The sequence below is a fragment of the Dermacentor variabilis genome, chromosome 2, assembly GCF_050947875.1.
Source record: "Dermacentor variabilis isolate Ectoservices chromosome 2, ASM5094787v1, whole genome shotgun sequence".
NCBI lineage: Eukaryota > Metazoa > Arthropoda > Arachnida > Ixodida > Ixodidae > Dermacentor > Dermacentor variabilis.
Window position 1 is genome coordinate 15455597 of NC_134569.1, and position 18060 is coordinate 15473656.

At 44.9% G+C, this 18060-nt stretch overlaps 1 protein-coding gene across 1 annotated transcript in view; it reads right to left on the reverse strand.

Moving 5' to 3' along the window:
• The window catches only part of LOC142571417 (sodium-coupled monocarboxylate transporter 1-like), a 36257-nt gene that overhangs the window by 11444 nt on the left and 6753 nt on the right, over positions 1-18060 (reverse strand). The window contains exons 8-10 of the mRNA XM_075679746.1: positions 10456-10585; positions 9692-9780; positions 147-262 (exon numbers count right to left, since the gene is read on the reverse strand). Coding sequence (XP_075535861.1) covers positions 147-262; positions 9692-9780; positions 10456-10585 — 335 coding nt within the window. The remainder of the gene's footprint in view (positions 1-146; positions 263-9691; positions 9781-10455; positions 10586-18060) is intronic.

An 18060-nucleotide genomic window follows, 5' to 3' on the forward strand; every position in this document is an offset into this window, starting at 1 on the left:
ATTGAAAGCAGGTCCGACAAGTTGAACTTTACACCTTTACCACCATGGAAGGGCGGCATATACTGTCAAACTCGCATTTCCACCGGTGTTGATTGCGAAGGTCGTATAGATGGGGTGAAATGCGCCATAATGTCGAGGAGTCGTACCCAGGACCTTGGTCAGCGTAGTGGCAGAGCGATCGCTCATATCTTCCACGATGTAGCGTTTCACGACGTCCTCGAGGGTGACAGCCGCCAGTGAGTTTACTCCGGAGGAGACGGTGCTGTGTACAAAGAAAAGAAAAAGAGCGCAGTTTGATTATATTCTCTATTTGGTCATCAAGTTAAACAAAAAAAGCGTAACAGCGATTAGCAAACGACAAGCTTCCTTTGTTAACTGTGCCACAAGTATATACGAGTGAAGACGCTGACGGTGACTTAAAAAAATAGTAATATTTTCTTAAAGCCATCGGACGCCGAACACGTGCCGACGAAGCGATACGATTTCTCCTCCTAACCGACCCGATTTCTTTGTCTCCTCTAAAGAGATGAAGAGCAAACAACCGTGCACGTTTTAAGCCTGTAGACGCAACCCACCTTTCTGCCTCAACTGCTGCTGCATTATTCGAGGAAGTTACAAAAGCGTGCACTCGTATTTATTTATTTATTTATTCTCGATATCCTCAATCACCGAGGCATTGCAGAGGGGAGTGGGTGACAACACAAACTAAGAACAGAATGAAACATGCTGCGTTATACAGTATTAGCGACAAATTGTAAAAGTGAAATGAAATATAACAGGATGGTACTAAAACAAATATAACTGAACTGAACAGAAATAAACACGTGTTATACAATACTAGGGGCAAAATATGAGCGTAAGAGAAAATTGGGAAAGGGAAAAATAACAGGAGAAAGGAAAAAATAACCGTGAAAAAGCAAAAGAAATTGCAGGCATCAAGACACATGTAAAAAGAAAGGAGTGGGGAGGAGAGATACACGATATGATTAAGCAGGGCTATCACAATGAAGGTGCGCAGATAAAGAATGAAAAAAAAGGAATGATCAGAAATGAAAACAATGTCGTCAGGTAGGTGGCTCCAATCGTTTCATATGGGCGGTATGAAGGGAAAATAAAATGTGTCTGTGTTAAAAAAATGCCTTTAACTGTGTGTGTTTATGGTCAATCCGTGATGAGCGATAAGTGGATTGCGTGATAAGCTAGGTACGTAGTGATGAATGTTAGACGACCTCATGAAAGAGGCAAAGGCGGAACGCATTGACAGAAAGGGCAGTGATAAAGACTGTTTCGTTGCTGTTACACTTGTTGTACGATGGTAATTAGAAAGAATGAAGCGCGCGGCGTTATTCTGAAATAATTCTAGAGACGTAATTAAGTTTGCGAGATGAGGGTTCCAGATCGCAACGGCGTATTCTAACTTCGAGCGCACTAGAGTTTTGTATAGAAGCATTTTGAGGGGAGGTGGGGCTTTATTGAATTTACGTCGTAAGTATCCTAATGTGCGGTTAGCACTTACTGATCATATTAATATGAATATTCAATGTTATATTGTAGGTAATAGTAAACCCCCAGTACCGGTATGTTGATATATGGTCGAATTCGATATCACCTAGTTTGTACGTTGAGGAGCCATCGTACTGCCGAGAAACAGCCATTAGTTCGCATTTTTAGGATTTAAATTCATTAGCCAGTTATCGCACCAACTTGCAATGTTATTAAAATTTGCCTGCAAGATATTTTCATCGTCATCGTTACGGATTTCCCTGTAAAGTACACAGTCGTCGGCATACAAATGCGCAGAAGAAACGCAGTTAGGCAAATCGTGAATATATATTAAAAACAAAAGTGGGCAAAAACTGAACCCTGTGGTACTCCCAATGTTACATTTATTTCAGGTGAGTTATCACCATTAATTGTGACGTACTGTAGGCAGTTTGTTAGAAGGCATTCGAGCCAAGACAGTATGTTACAGTCGAGATTGAGCGAGGAGAGTTTAAACATTAGTAAGGCGTGATTAACTTTCTCAAAGGCCTTCGCAAAGTTCAAAAACAATGCAGTCCATCTTGGAGTGTTTGTCAAGTACAGTATGCAGATGATGAGTGAACAGAACTGGGTTTCACGGGAAAGTGCACGCTGAAAACCATGTTGGGCGGATGCGAAGAATGAATTAGATTCTAAAAGTTTAGCTATATGCGAGTACAATACATGTTCCATAACTTCACACGGAATGCTTGTTAATGAAATGGGCGGGTAGTTGAGAGCGCAGGGTTTATCGCCATACTTATGTATTAAAACCACCTTACCGATTTTGCAATGGAGCCGCAAAATTTCTTGGTCAAGAAACTGCTGAAAGATCTCGTGCAAAAAGAGAGAAGAATATGCGCATGCCTGTTTGAGAAACTTTGAGTTAACGTTGCCAGTGCCATATGATGAGGATGTTTTTGAGGAATTAAATTCAAAATTCCAGCTGAATCAAAAGTTACAGCAAACATTGGGTAATATTCGCTGCACAGCGTGTCAGAACTGTGTCAGCAGGCACGGCGGTGTTTCCCGAGAAATTGGCGGAAAGAATATTGCTAAACAAAAGTGCACATTCAGTTGCTGGTAGCGGCTCACCAGACTCATTGTTGATTGAAAGTTCGGTACTCTCCTATAAGAGTGCAGAATTCCAGCATTGCAAACATGTCAGCGCAGAGCGCAGCTAAAGGCGCTATGAAAAGTAAAAACAATTTAAGCGGGATTGGTAAATTACACTTCAGGAAATAGCAGACGCGTCTCGCCATTTGGGAGACGTTTCTCCTATGGTAAGCCAGAAAGAAGCAGAAAAAAAAAAGAACGATTAAAGAAGAAAACGTGCACGAAATTCCCGAACCGGTTCCATGAAGTTATGAGATTTGCACAGCCCCGAGATAGCCAAGTGAACTTATATAAACCTTCTATCTATAAACTGGGTCAAATACCATGCAAAATAAAAAAGTAAAATCCTAGGAAATCGGTCATGTCATACTAAGGTACCAAGAAGCTGCGTTTGGGACGCGAATTTTAAAAAAGTGATACATAAATTATTGTCTACAAATGCGCAAGAATTCTTTGACTCGGCTGTTATTTAGCTTTTGTTTCCAAATTTCAGTTGGCCCGTCCCGGAATTTCACGTTGGCCCACCCAAAAATTAAAGATGGTCAACTCCAAAATTAAAGTTGGCGCACCCCATAATTTCCATTGGCGCACACCTATTATAAGCGTGGGTCACGCATTTTCTATGGAGCCCTATGGAACCCTATAGGTAGCTGTTACACTTTTCGCGTCACCGAAACGATTGTGGTGACAAAATTCTCTCTGATCAATATTTTTTTTTGTTTCAGTGGTTCCTCATCGCTAATAAGGCTAACAATCGTCTACATGTACACTATAATAATGATTAAATATCTTCGCGTATTGCGCATTTTGTGCAGGTACAAGGAATCTTACTTTTCGCGTGGCACAGATCTTGCTGGGGTACTCGCCAAAGAATGCTTACGCATAGAAGGACAACAGTGCCATTCATTTCCTCCGCTCATGGCCAACCTTCTTCAATCGAATACGTTCAAAGCGATTCTTAATAAAATGCTTCGCCAGAATAATCTTGGTGTAGTTCTTTAGTGTCTTGTCTAGTTAATAAGGCTAATCTCTACCGCCACTATTCCTTTAGTCTTCCTAGAAGGAGGGAGCTAGGGCAATGGTCCTTAAAATACGGCACAGTGAGGTTAAGGCGCATTAACACCACAGTTTCCACCATGACGTTACATACTGCGCACGTCGGTTAAAAGTTCGCTGTCCTTTATTCATGAAGGACTGCGAGCTGCTGCAGCCCACGTACCACGTCCAGTTATTTGCGCTCAAAGCTCTCCTTGTCTCGAGGAAGGTCGCAAAGGAGGGACTGACATTTTTCGTTCCCTCCATGGATGACTGAAGCCAAAGCGAGAGCTCTGTCAGGCCTAAGTTCATTACAAGACAGAGGACTGCCCTAGAGATTTCCAGTTACCCCTTTCCTGGGTCAGCTCAGCTTCCCCTATAGCCCGAAATTTAGCCTTTACAGTTTTCCTTTTATAGTTTGTACAGCTTTCCGTTTATTGATTTCATTTTTCTCGTATGCAGTCACCGACGTCCATCAGGCCTCTTTTCTATCCATTGTACGAACAGACGTTACTACGCGCAACCTCGAATTACCCCTGTCTGCATGATGTCAGTCGACTGGTCCTACGTCTGCAAAGTTCCCGATTTCGTCACACCGCCTAGTTCTTTGTCGTGCTCTGCTGCGTTTTCCTTCGCCTGGTAAGCGTTCTGCTGACAAAATTCTGACTAGCCAACACTTCTACCAGATTATCAGCTACGCGCATCTCATCTCTCCAGTTCACGTTGCTGTCTTTCCCGGACTCTGGTGTTCGCCGTCTTTTTCTCGCCGGATATATTAGTGGATATACACCGGGAGTTCCAGCGAACACTTTCAAAATATTTTAAAGCTTCCCTGCGGCAGATAGCACAATTCTATTAGCTGGCCTACTCAAAGAGGCGGGCATTACTTGAACAAAAATTGAAATGCATAATCAGGTAATTAACAAAAATTCACTAATTAACTTTTAATATAACTGCCTTGTGGCTCACATTGCAACTTACAAATTCAAGCCGCGGAGTACGCAAGGCGGATCCACTTGGAACGAATTGTCACGATGACACCAGTTTCGAGGTATTAATTCCCGAAGTTCGCGGACAAATGCATTGGCGTTCCAGCTGCTTTTTAAAAAAAACATCGTTTTCTGCATTGCAACATTCGCGGTGCTGGTCACATTCTACGTTGAGGCCTGCAGATAAGATTGCTCCGCTTGCCGCGATATCTTTCTCTAATTTTTGCCACCCCCTGATTGGCTACTTAGGGCACAAAAAGCGCGTCGCTGAAGGAATAAAGGTGATCGTCTTCCTGGCGCTGCATGGGTCTTTTCCTTGGGCCGGTCGTTCTGCCGCCCTCGGCGTATAGCCGCCGAATACGTAACCGCGTTGAAGCGCAAGAGTAACTGGAACGCCAATGCATTTCTACAAGTCTTTCTACAAGTGAGGTACCAGCTAGGTCATTGACGTACATTATACAAATGCATTAATTAGCAAAAGAAATTTTAGTTTAGTTAATCTAATTATTTTTAAAAACAGCATAGCGATGATATAAGTTTACACGAAGTGGCTGCACATCTTAGCAACGAAACATTTTTGTCAGTAGTTAAGCAAAGTGATGTTTCGGCAACGCAAACACGTGCATGAAGCGCCCTCGCCCCCCCCCCCCACATATATATATATATATATATATATATATATATATATATATATATATATATATATATATATAGCGAGAGAGAGAGGTGAAGAAGGGGCAGGAGCGGTAGTTGTCGGCGGAGAACCCCCCGTCCCCCCCCGAAATAAAGTTCTGGCACTGCCACTGGCCCGAAGAGACAACTTAGATATATATCGTGCTTCTCTGTGCCTCTGGTCAACATTATTCTCTCGACAAGCACCATATCTCGCCTGTGCTCGCTGGCTGTTGCTGCGTCGCTAACTTGCACAAGCTTTGCGTCATTTAGATCCCAACACTGCGTTGGATTGTGCCTATTTTAGAGCGCAGCTCTTACGCGCCCGTTCCTGCGTTGAGCGTCGTTGTACATTAACGTCGTACCTCGTAACCAAGCGAACGAGCACAGCGAAATATGCAAGCGAACGCGAAGCGCAGCGGGGAGATAAAAGACGAGAGGACGAGGAGGAAAGTGGAGAAGGCAACAGTGAAACCAATAGGTAGAAAGCGGAGGAGGAGCGGAGGGGAGACGACCCGCGCATGCGCTGACTTGCCGGCGGCTACGGCATCCGCAGCCACGTGGGCGATCTCATCTGCGCTTCCAGGGGGGTGGTAGGTGAGGGGGGAGGGCTGCGCTCGTCCGCGGCGTCAGCTGCTGAGGTCAGTCCGTGGTACCCAACGGTGATACCAGTGTTTGTGGCGGGGATCACTGCTCCTGCAAGGGGCGATGACTAGCGGCTACGAGTAAAGCTCGGTGTGATGCTCTCTTGGGTGTTGTTGCCGCTGACACTGTGGCATGATTTCCCCGCGACGGAGGACCGCTGCCGTCGTTGGTGGAACGAAAGCACGGTGGAAGAATATGAACGAAAGCGTGATAAGAAAAGCGTAGTGCCTCGTAAGGAAGGCTGTGCGGCTACGGTGGCTACAACGTGGCGCCAGAGTCGCGCGCGTCGTCTGTATGGGAAAAAAGCGCTGCATGAGCGGACGTCTATCTACGGCGGCTGCTATAACTCGCGTCCACGCATCACCCACGCTCTGCCTCTAGCGATTTACCGATTAGTGAGGCAGTCGAGCGACGCTTCGCTTCATTTGCTAGGTGCCGCACGAGACAAATTGTTCGCGCCAGCTACGCTACTAACAGCGTTCTCTTCCTAATATAAACCGTCCAAAATAAAAAAAAAGGGGCTGACAGATGGAATAGCACACTGTGGTATAAAGTCTGTAAACAGAGATAAGGTGCCTCAGAAAGGCTGGCCAACGTTTCGATAGGAGGACCTATCTTCGTCAAAGGCGGCCTCGTCATTCTCGGCATGTTAGTTTTAAAGGGTTAGTGCAGTGACGTCACGTGCGCTTGTTGTAGGTGGCGGTTGGTTATAAAGGGAGAGACTTCAGAGGTAATGAGCGCTGTCGCCTGACGTCTATGCGCGTCGTTCCCAAGACGAGGGGACAAGAGCGGGAGAGTGGGAAGGCAGGGAGAAAAGAAAAGAAATAAAAGGAGAGAGAAAAACGAGGGGGGGACACTAAGAGGGAAAAAAAGGAAGGGGGCATGGGAGGGCGTTGGGGAAGCGAGAGGTTAGGGAACATTCAGGGGTGTCGTTGGCGGCATGGTTTTGTGGCATTAAAACAGCCGGTCAGGCGGTCAGTGTGCGAGTAACACAAAAGACCCCCGCCCCCCCCCCCCCCCAAAAAAAAAGAATATAACCATGAGTTGAAAGATTGACTTGAGTAGCATAGCAGCAATGTGTCAAGAAATGTTGAAGTAGTTAAGATGGCGAAAAGGAGTCTGGGGTGCAACGTATGGGGCAACTGGAAGTCACCGGCCTGGTCTTTCAAGGGACGTTGGCCCGACACCTACGTTGAGCTACTGCAGTAGCTCAAGGTAGGTGTTACAGCGGTATACAGAAATGGCGATACACTGTGTGGCTGAGGCGCCGAAAAAGGTATACTGACGTCTGGGACTTCGGAATGTATTGGTGAGGGTTTTAAAAAAACATATAATAAAAAAAGAGGAAAGAGAGGGGGGGGGAACCGAAATCGGAATAACAAATAGAAGGGTGACATGCGCAGAAGCGGGCGGGGTCAGGTGTACATGGTAAAAGGGTGGTCGTATAGTTGATATAAACGTAAAAACATGAAAGAGTATATTAAATTGAGTAGTAGGCAGACAAAAAATTTTCGGAGTGGAAGAATAGGTGAGGTTAAGAATTAAGGTTAGCTGGTGGCATGTGTTTTGTGTCTTGGTTGATGATATGATAATTTCAGATTTAAGTTACCGCTTTTAAGAATTCTAAGTTACCACGTGCCAAATTAATTCCCGTGTGGTGTAGGCAATTAAACTTGTGTATGAGGTATGATTGCGTACATTTCCTTTCGCGAGGTTAGCGGAAATTTGTTTGTGGTATATGGAGCCTTGCTTTGTCAAATAAATGACCATGTTCATTAAGAGGAAGCTTTAGCTCGGGCCGAACTCCGACGCGGCCTATTCAAATACATGTAAAAACGCAAAAACGTTTTTCTGAGATAACCCCTGGACCGACTTTAATGAAATTGTTGAATTTGAGAGAGAAAGTTAAATTCTAGTGCCTGTTGGAAGCGGAATTTCGATTTAGGGCTTGAATTGTGTAAAAAGAATTTTCAAAAATTCAGGCGTTCGAAAAAAATAGAAGCACGAAGTTTACAAACTAATAGCTCTGCATCAAAAACAGATATCGCGATTCTGTAAACGGTATCCATTAGACGATTCAAAGCGGACAAATTTGATATGTCAGTTTACATCTTACGTGAATTTGTTACGTTGTTTACGAGGGTTCTGCAAAAGTTGCAATTACACATTACGCCATTTTTTGAGGTTCATGTGTAACATATCAATTTTGTCCGCTTTAGATGTGCTATCAGGTACAATTCACAGAATTGCGATATCGTTTTTTCTTGGTGAGTTACGGAGTTGTAAACTTGATAGTTTCGTTTTCTGAAAATTTGCGATTTTTGCCGAGATTTTATAAAAAATTGACGACCTAAATTTAAAATTCGAAACCAACAGTCACTAGATTTTAAGTTTTTCTTTTAAATGCAGCAAACCCTGTCAAATTTGGTGCAGTGGTTGCCGAGAAAAACGGATTCTCCGTTTACATGTATTTAGATAGGAGCACCCGAGCTAAAGCTTCCTCTTAAAGTGACTGGCTACTGCTTTAGGTAAATTGCGTTTTGTGTCCGCGCGGTGATCGTTGAGTCTTGTATGAATTTGTTGTCCAGTTTCACCTATGTATTGTTTGCTACAAGCGGTACATTCTAGACAGAGAGAGAAAGAGAGAATCAACTTTTGTGCTGAGCCCTTAGTGACGGTTGGTGCGCGCTGGCACCAGATGGGGTGGAACCTTCTTCTCAGGTCCCATATGCGTCCAGCAGTTCCTGGCCCCTAGCCGCCAGCGCGAGCTGGGTCGGTAGGTCGGGGCTGGACAAGGTCTCCCATCGCTCGGGGGGTAGGGATGGTGGGGGGTTCTTGAGCTTAGTGCACTCTGCAAGGATGTGTGCTAGAGTGCCTTTTGACCGTCTGCAAAAAGGGCATGAAGTGTCATGCTCTGTTGGGAACATCTTGTGCAAGAGCACGGGATGCGCTAGCGAACCCGCTTGCGTGCGTCGCACGATCTTTTGCTGCATTCGGTTGAGTTGCGGATGCGGACGGGGAAGCCTACATCTGCCGCTTCTGTACATTTGCGTGATTTCTTTGTAGCTTGTCACAGTAGACTACGTTGCTTGATGCGCAGGTGAAAGAGTATGTAAACCATGTGCCTATATAGCTATAATACAAAATATTTACACGTGAAATGAAAACATGTATAGACCAGCGCTAAAATTTTGCATTGGGTAGTATCGTAATCGTCGGTGAATTTTTTTAGGTCACTATGTTAGATTTGTCGTTAGGCTTCTTTAAACATAACTCCCATAGTCGTCTCCACAGGTTTATTGCAGACTATAGCGATTATGTACGTTAAGGTAGAGCTAATGACAAAATTAAGTGTCGGTCAAAGCAATCAAATCCACTTTCACACTCCTGTAAACTTTTACCACTCCGTGTCTAATATCTGGGACAGATACGGCTTCGTCGATTCCCACAACAGTGGTCTGGGGCTTTTGAGCTATAGTCCCGCTTGAGAACCCCAGCTATAGACCCAAAGTTTAGTGCTTCCTTCGTTTTCTGCGCGGTCAAACATGAATTTGTGCCGTCTTCACTCCGCATGTTTTTTGTCTTCTAAGTGGCGCAGTGTAGCAAGGGGAGGTCCGCCCCACTTTTGTGGCGTTCTTAGAGCGAACGCCTCTTTGATGACGGCCCGAACACGTGGACACGGCTGTAGCCTAGGGGAGACTGTACGCGCTCACCTGAGTGCTCCGCTGAAAATGCCCGAGACGAAAAGTCCAGGGACACCCGTGAATTTGCCCAGGATGTCCATGACGTAGAGAGGAAGGAGCTGGAGACAAGAGGAGAGACAAGTTGTATGGCCGGCATGACGGCGCTTTCTGTAATTTGGGATGTTGGTCATTACGCTGTAAATTGTGGTTCGTTACACGGATGTGACGCTAACCACTGCATATTCACTTACTAACGTTTGCAGAATCTTGCTGGCAATAAATTATTACTCCTGTTAGGACGTTTAGGGGGATATCAGTATAATCCTGGGAGGAAGTCCTCGAGCCTACTCTGACTGCTTCTAAATATCTGTTGTTCAGTGCTGCCTGTCTCGTATATCATGTGCGTGGTTACACAAAGCATCTTTACTAAGTTCACAGCATGTCATATCATCACTTATTCGATCAGTACTTACGCAAAGTAAATCATCGCACTAAAGAACAGGAAGTTTTGTAGCAGCTCGACGGCGACTGCGTAAGAAAAACGTCTGCAGTGTTTTGGCGCACAGTAACAAAAGCTCGGCAGACATAACGAGCGGACAAACCTACAGGAGCGCGTTTCCTGTGAAATTGTTTTTGCTCTGTGTACGTTGTTGTGTGGCCAGCTGTGCGGCACCTCATGGAGTCCAGCGATTCGATGCCAGTGCACGGGATGCAGCAAGCGGCACCCACAACGTAGAAAGCTTCCTTCACTGCCGCCGCAACCTACTCGCGGTGTTATTCCCGGGCGCGCACACCTGGTCTGGCGCGCTAACTTTCTTGGTCATGATTGGGTCGCAGTCGTGGTAGCGAGCGTACATGACCAGGCCCGCCAAGGCACAGATGAGCATCAAGAACGACAGGCCCGGAAGGTTGATCCAGACAGCCCTGCGTTAAAGAGGTGGTACGAAGCCGTGTTCACGTAATCTCTTCCGAAGTGACAACTAATAAGAGGCTAGAAGAACGTGTGAAAGAAATTCGCGTACAAACCAAGTTGTCTAAGTATGCGTAAGCACTGTGCCACTTGTTCATCCCCACGCAGCCCGGTGTCATTATCAATGTTATGAAACTAGATCCTGCCAGTACAAACGAAAGCGCTGCGGCGACACGAACTGCTGCAGAAGGCGGCGCAAGGTGCATCGATGGCGCAAGCAAAGTGCTGCAGGTGGCGGCGCCAAGTGCGCTGATGTCGTTCCGATCATTACAAAAGCCGTTATCGCTATTTATCGCTTTATCCATCCGCGTCGAACCATTATGAACCGTGATTGTGGCTGCGTATGACACGGCCGCGCGGACCTGATCTTCGAAGCGATCTGCAATGCGGAGGGAGAGCGCTGACTGCTGATAGCTCCACACGCTGTGCTTCCGCCGCTTTACGTTGGAGACGCGCCGGCCCATATATCTTGAAAGCGACCTGCGAAAGGGACAAGGTGCGGCGTGTGCCGAGAACTTCGTCAGCGCTGTGTTCTCGCCGCTTCGTTCGCGTTGAAGCGGCAGGCAGCACGGAGGTTAAGTCGCTCGCTGCTCGGGTTCCATCTTGGGAGCGATCGTCTAATGTGACGGACGGACGGAGTGGCGGACGGACGGTTTTTCTCGTTACCATCGAGATGATTATGTAATTAAAAGGTACATGCAGAATTCCGAAAACACGCGGAAGCTACTGTATGTTGGGACAAATGTGAACTTGTGTGTTGAAATGGGGATATATAAATGTATTTTTTTTGTCAAGGCTGGTAGGCCTGTCGTATAACGTGTTATTACAATGCTTCCAGCCATTCTGCTCTTTAAAGTAGCTAAATATTGAAACGGGCAGAGATAACGTTAAATGGGACCGTGTTTCATCATCATCATCATCAGCCTGGTTACGCCCACTGCAGGGCAATTCCTCTCCCATACTTTTTCAACTACCCCGGTCATGTACTAATTGTGGCCATGTTGTCCCTGCAAACTTCTTAATCTCATCCGCCCACCTAACTTTCTGCCGCCCTCTGCTACGCTTCCCTTCCCTTGGAATCCATTCCGTAACACTCAATGACCATGGGTTATCTTCCCTCCTCATTACGCGTCCTGCCCATGCCAATTTCTTTTTCTTGATTTCAACTAAGACATCATTGACTCGTGTTTGTTCCCTCACCCAATCTGCTCTTTTCTTATCCCTTAACGTTACACCCATCATTCTTCCTTCTATAGCTCGTTGCGTCGTCCTCAATTTAAGTAGAACCCTTTTCGTACGCCTCCAGTTTCTGCCCCGTACGTGAGTACTGGTAAGACACAGCTGTTATAAACTCTTCTCTTGAGGGATAATGGCAACTTGCTGTTCATGATCTGAGAATGCCTGCCAAACGCACCCCAGCCCATTCTTATTCTTCTGATTATTTCATTCTCATGATCCGGATCCACCGTCACTACCTGCCCTAAGTAGATGTATTCCCTTACCACTTCCAGTGCCTCACTACCTATCGTAAACTGCTGTTCTCTTCCGAGACTGTTAAAATTACTTTAGTTTTCTGCAGATTAATTTTTAGACCCACCCTTCGGCTTTGCCTCTCGAAGTCAGTGAGCGTGCATTGCGCTTGGTCCCCTGAGTTACTACGCATGGCAATATCATCAGCGAATCGCAAGTTGCTAAGGTATTCTCCATTAACTCTTATCCCCAATTCTTCCCAATCCATGTCTCTGAATACCTCCTGTAAACACGCTGTGAATAGTATTGGAGAGATCGTATCTCCCTGCCTTACGCCTTTCTTTATTGGGATTTTGTTGCTTTCTTATGGAGTACTATGGTGGCTGTGGAGCCGCTATAGATATGTTTCAGTATTTTTACATACGGCGCGCCAAACCCTGATTCCGCAATGCCTCCATGACTGCTGAGGTTTCGACTGAATCAAACGCTTTCTCGTAATCAATGAAAGCTATATATAAATGTTGGTTATATTCCGCACATTTTTCTATCACCTGATTGATAGTGTGAATATGATCTATTGTTGAGTAGCCTTAACGGAATCCTGCCTGGTCCTTTGCTTGACAGAAGTCTAAGGTGTTCCTGATTCTATTTGCGATTACCTTAGTAAATAGTTTGTAGGCAACGGACAGCAAGCTGATCGGTCTATAATTTTTCAAGTCTTTGGTGTCCCCTTTCTTATGGATTAGGATTATGTTAGCGTTTTTCCAAGATTGCGGTACGCACGAAGTCATGAGGCATTGCGTATACAGGGTGGCCAGTTTCTCTAGAACAATCTGCCCACCATCCTTCAACAAATCTGCTGTTACCTGATCCTCCTCAGCTGCCTTCCCCCTTTGCATAGCGCCCAAGGCTTTCTTTACTTCTTCCGGCGTTACCTGTGGAATTTCGAATTCCTCTAGACTATTATCTCTTCCATCATCGTCGTGGGTGCCACTGGTACTGTATAAATCTCTGTAGAACTCCTCAGCCACTTGAACTATCTCATCCATATTAGTAATGATATTGCCGGCTTTGTCTCTTAAGGCATACATCTGATTCTTTCCAATTCCTAGTTTCTTCTTCACTGCTTTTAGGCTTCCTCCGTTCCTGAGAGCATGTTCAATTCTATCCATATTATACTTCCTTATGTCAGCTGTCTTACGGTTGTTGATTAACTTCGAAAGTTCTGCCAGTTCTATTCTAGCTGTAGGGTTAGAGCCTTTCATACATTGGCGTTTCTTGATCAGATCTTTCGTCTCCTGTGATAGCTTACTGGTATCCTGTCTAGCGGAGTTACCACCGACTTCTATTGCACACTACTTATTGACGCCCACAAGATTGTCGTTCATTGCTTCAACACTAAGGTCCTCTTCCTGAGTTAAGGCCGAATACCTGTTCTGTAGCTTGATCTGGAATTCCTCTATTTTCTCTCTTACCGCTAACTCATTGGCCGTGTTTGCTATTCAGGAAAAATGGCGGTACAATCAGTATGGCGGTACGTTATGCTAGCCCCACTACGTCGTCTTTTTCTTGTTTATGATCGTCGTCTTTGTCGATTTCATGACACTGCGACATAAAGCCCGGCGGCGAAAGCGCCAACCCGGCGACTGCTAGGTGGCGGCCGCGTGTTATGGTTTGAGGCGATCTCCGTGGACGACATCAGATGATGTGGACGACGGGGAAGCATCGGCTGGAACTATTTGATAAGTGACATCACTGAGTTGTCAGACGACGCGGTAAGGACCAGAGTACCGGAAGAGCAGCTTTTCCGGTAGGCCCACACGCCATGAAGGAGCCCCAAGTAAGACGAGGTCGCCTGCAGAGAAGTGGATATCGCAATGACGGTTCTCATAAAGAGACTTCTGGTCTTGCCTGCGACTCATAAAGGCGACGGTGGGCAATCTAGAGGCTTGACGGCTGTCGCTATGGCGTCGCGAGCGTGCTCAGACGGGCACTCGAGAGCAGGAGCGTGTCGAATAACATTGTGAGGCGACGTACAAGAAGGAGATGGAAGAGTGAGTAGAGAGCGGTATCGTGACGGGAGGAGTTGTACGCGAACGTCACAAATGGGAAGGAGGCGTCCAAGTCACGATGATCTGAGGAGACACAGATAGTGTATCTGCAAGCGTTCGGTTCAGGCGTTCATTGAGGTCGTTCGCTTGAAGGTGGTATGCTGTGGACTTGTGTTTTGTGGCGCAAGAGCGAAGTAGATCGTCGATAACCCTCAATAAAAAGTAGCGGCTCCTGTCCGTGAGGAGCTGGCGAGGAGCAGTGTGGTGTAAGATGTCTTGAAGCAGGAAATCTGCGACGTCAATAGCGCAACTGGTCTGAATGGCTCGTGTGGTGGTGTTTCTTTCGAAGTCTTTTTCTTAAAGACTGAGACATTGTAATTCGTATTTGATTACGGTATTATGAAAGAGGAATATGTGATTTTATACTTACTGGCATATGTAGAAAACACGTAGGGGCAAAAATGTTTAGTAAGAGTAATATTGGCTTGGAGCTAATCACGAGGTCGGGTAATTATGGCGAGCAGTGGTCCCTTCTGAGCACTGTTAATAAGACGCACTGAAAGTTATTTTTCCTTTGATGAATAATTTGAGGAAATATCGATGAATATCTGTTCTGTCGGCAGGAAGGGTCATTTCTTCGGACCTTCAGTACTCAGGAGCATAAAATAGAAAACACTAAATACGCGAAATTACTGTACACTATATAGTGAGAAGGCGTAGGCATGAACCGCCGTCATGCATACGGTTTTGCAGTAACACCGTAGTCGGCGTACTTGTTGTATACACACTGTGGGAAGAAGCAGTCACATTTACCAGGAGAATGTCTTTTCGATATTTTAAGAAATAAAATGTTATCTTTAGCAGCACGCCTACGCGTACATCTAGCCATATTAGTTATATAGGCCGGCCTTGCTGCATATTTACGCTGTGGCGCCAAGCGCTCTAAAATTATACTTGTGTTTCCAGTTAGGACTTTGCCGAATACACTTGGACGTAATTCTTTCTCATATTGCACTCGTCAACTCGCTTTCCCCGGGCTAGTTGGTCACGCTTAGCGCACTGTTTTTTCTCTCACTCGTCAATGTTGTCTTCGCTAGGTTGAGCAACTATAACGTGTGGTGATCTCTATACTACGACCAAGTCTGAATATTCTGATGCCCACAACAAATACCAAAGGTGGCTGCGTATAAGTTGTCGCGTGGCCCTGTATTTGTCACAATTCTTCGTTGCAAAAAAAAAAGAAGAAAGAAAGTATAAGTACGCAGGAATACCAGTTGATGCTTATGCCTGCGCCTGCTATTCTTGTGCTAAATCTAATTCGAGAGAGTAACTGCATTGTTATTCTTTTCTTGTAAAATATATTGGCCGAGACTAGTCATTTTTAACTGAAACTGCTTTATTATATATATTTTGGTTAATCTTCGAGCCCATCAAATAGTAAGGACAGCGAGATTTCATGTAACAGACGACGAATTCGAAGACACGTTCTTGGCTGGCATTACAAAATTACCTGCGCAGTTAATAAACATCAAGGACTGCTTCCTGTAGGTCGAATATGTCGAAGTCGCCGACCTTCCAGAGTAGCTTGGGTCAGTTCTTTTTTACGGAAAAATTGGTTGCGATTTTTGCCTAAGGGATGTTAAACATTTTCTGGATTTCCTCGGATACACTACGCCGCTTATCGTGAAAGCAAGGACTGTACCGAGCCACGCCGAGAACTGCTAGGACCTGCCAAAACTTGCAGAGGCGAGCAGCAAGTGAGCGATTTCCCAATGACTGATAGGACAGCTTCGACAACCAGTAAAACATCAACAACCATTCTAAGTGCTATTGGTGTTCTAAAATGGTGCAAATCGTTTGTTCATAGAATGCACTGTGTGATATATATCGTTATATATCCCAGTACCTACGTCCTCTTAGAAGTCTGAGGCTTAGTCCTTTAGGTTATACCCTAGTCTGCGTCCATTTATTCAACCTAAATTTAGAGCAATATGAGGCAAAGTAAATGGTGAGGCGACTCTTGCTAAATATTCATTGTACATGCAATGCAGCAATTTCAACAGCTCAGGCATCCTTCCAAGCACTGATGTTGGATCAGGCAAGTTTTTCCGACGATTATAACAGTGGTGACGGCGTTACCCTTCGCGCCGCATTTGCGAAATTAATTATATTATTTATAATTAATAAATATACGATACCTCCCTCTGGAATGTGAACGAATCATGACGATGTGAAAAATGAGATGTCTCCGTGAGAAATTTTAGCAGTTAATCTCGCAATGATGGTGTTTTCAAGGCGTTAGTATACAAGCCTGCTTGTAGACAAAATAAAACCAACACACTGCAACTCAGTATTCTTCGGTACAGGAATTTGCTGATTAAAAGCTGCACAAGAGTTCTTTTATTTTTATATTTACAACAAGACACCGATAACTGCGATGGCAAAACAACGACTGGAAGTGTAGCTTTATAAACAGGGGCATGTCCCGATAATGCAAGAAAAGATTAGGCATTTCGTGCTTGCTGCATGCGCGTAGCTTGGCGTAAATTCGCGTGCGGGGATACTCCATAAAAATATTGCACCAGTACGTCGTTTCGCTCACTCGTGGGCCAGCTCCTTCGTCTGACAGCCGATATTTTCCCGTCTGGTGAAATTGAAACGTTTACGCAATTCCTTCGCAGGTCATTCGTATCGTCATCTTTATACTTGTCATTTGTAGAAACGCCCTCCTTCTCGCTTAAACTAAAACAACATCGTTGAACGTTAAGGCTTTTTGTCTGTTTGTTTGGTTACGAGAGTTACATCTCGTACAATATGCTGACAGTCAGAATCGACCACGCAGCTGACGTACGTATCATCGTCCCATTTTACACATCAGCGCTTGAGTGGCAGGGTGACATCCAGACCGTGCGTAGGACAGTGCTCGATCGCATCTAGTCTGAGTGTGCACCAGTCCCTTGCTGCTTTCTGGGTACCGCTAGGTCCACACCGCTGTGAGCACCTGCTTCTTCGTGGTATTTAGTCTGAACGCAAAAGCAGCAGTTATTTACAATGCTTGGTCGGTGGTGACATTTCGGTGATATCTGATAATGTGGACAAAGCATTGCGAATGCTTAGCGCGGATCTTTCATTCCAACTCGATCTGGTGATGGAGCCGCATTTATTTTTCTTACCTAAATTGGGGTCTTCAACGTCGAGTAATTGACAGCGTACTCAGCGCACCTGACTATTATGTAACAGTTGGCACGACACCTTGTGTGAAAATAAATTGTAGTTATTAACCTATCGATATTATTAACGATAAGCTAACCTTCTTCATTGTGGAATGCAGATATGAATAATTTATTATTGAACAAATTGCGTATGTATATTGATTTCGTTTGTTGAAAAAATTTTTTCTGCCAACAGTATGAAATGTACCTCACTGAATTACCTGAATATTGAGAACGAGAAGTTTTGACAAGCACATGCCTGAGTAAAATCCTTTCTTCGACTAAAAATGATTATTACTGTAATACTTTCACTACGACGTTCGACACAAGAATTCTCAACGTAAATTGGTGTAAGTTCTTGTTTGCATTTGCGCTCGTGAATACCTTGCGTGATGCGTTATTTATTTATTGACTTCTTTTGCCCTTCATTCATTTTTTTTTTTTGCTGAGCGCTTGCCTCATTGCAGTCTTGAAATAGAACTGTTCATCTTTGAAATAAAGCCGCTTTTTGGCAGACATCTACCAGAAAAAAACTTGTGAAAGAGAAATCTGGAAACTTCTCGCAATTAAAGAAAGGGATATAGCATGACCGTAAAACAAAAGAATCTTTGTAATGCTTATAAGAGGTGCGCAAAAAGCGCGCCGACGATTACGATACTCCCAAATGCGAAATTTGAGCGCCTCTTTACGTGTTTT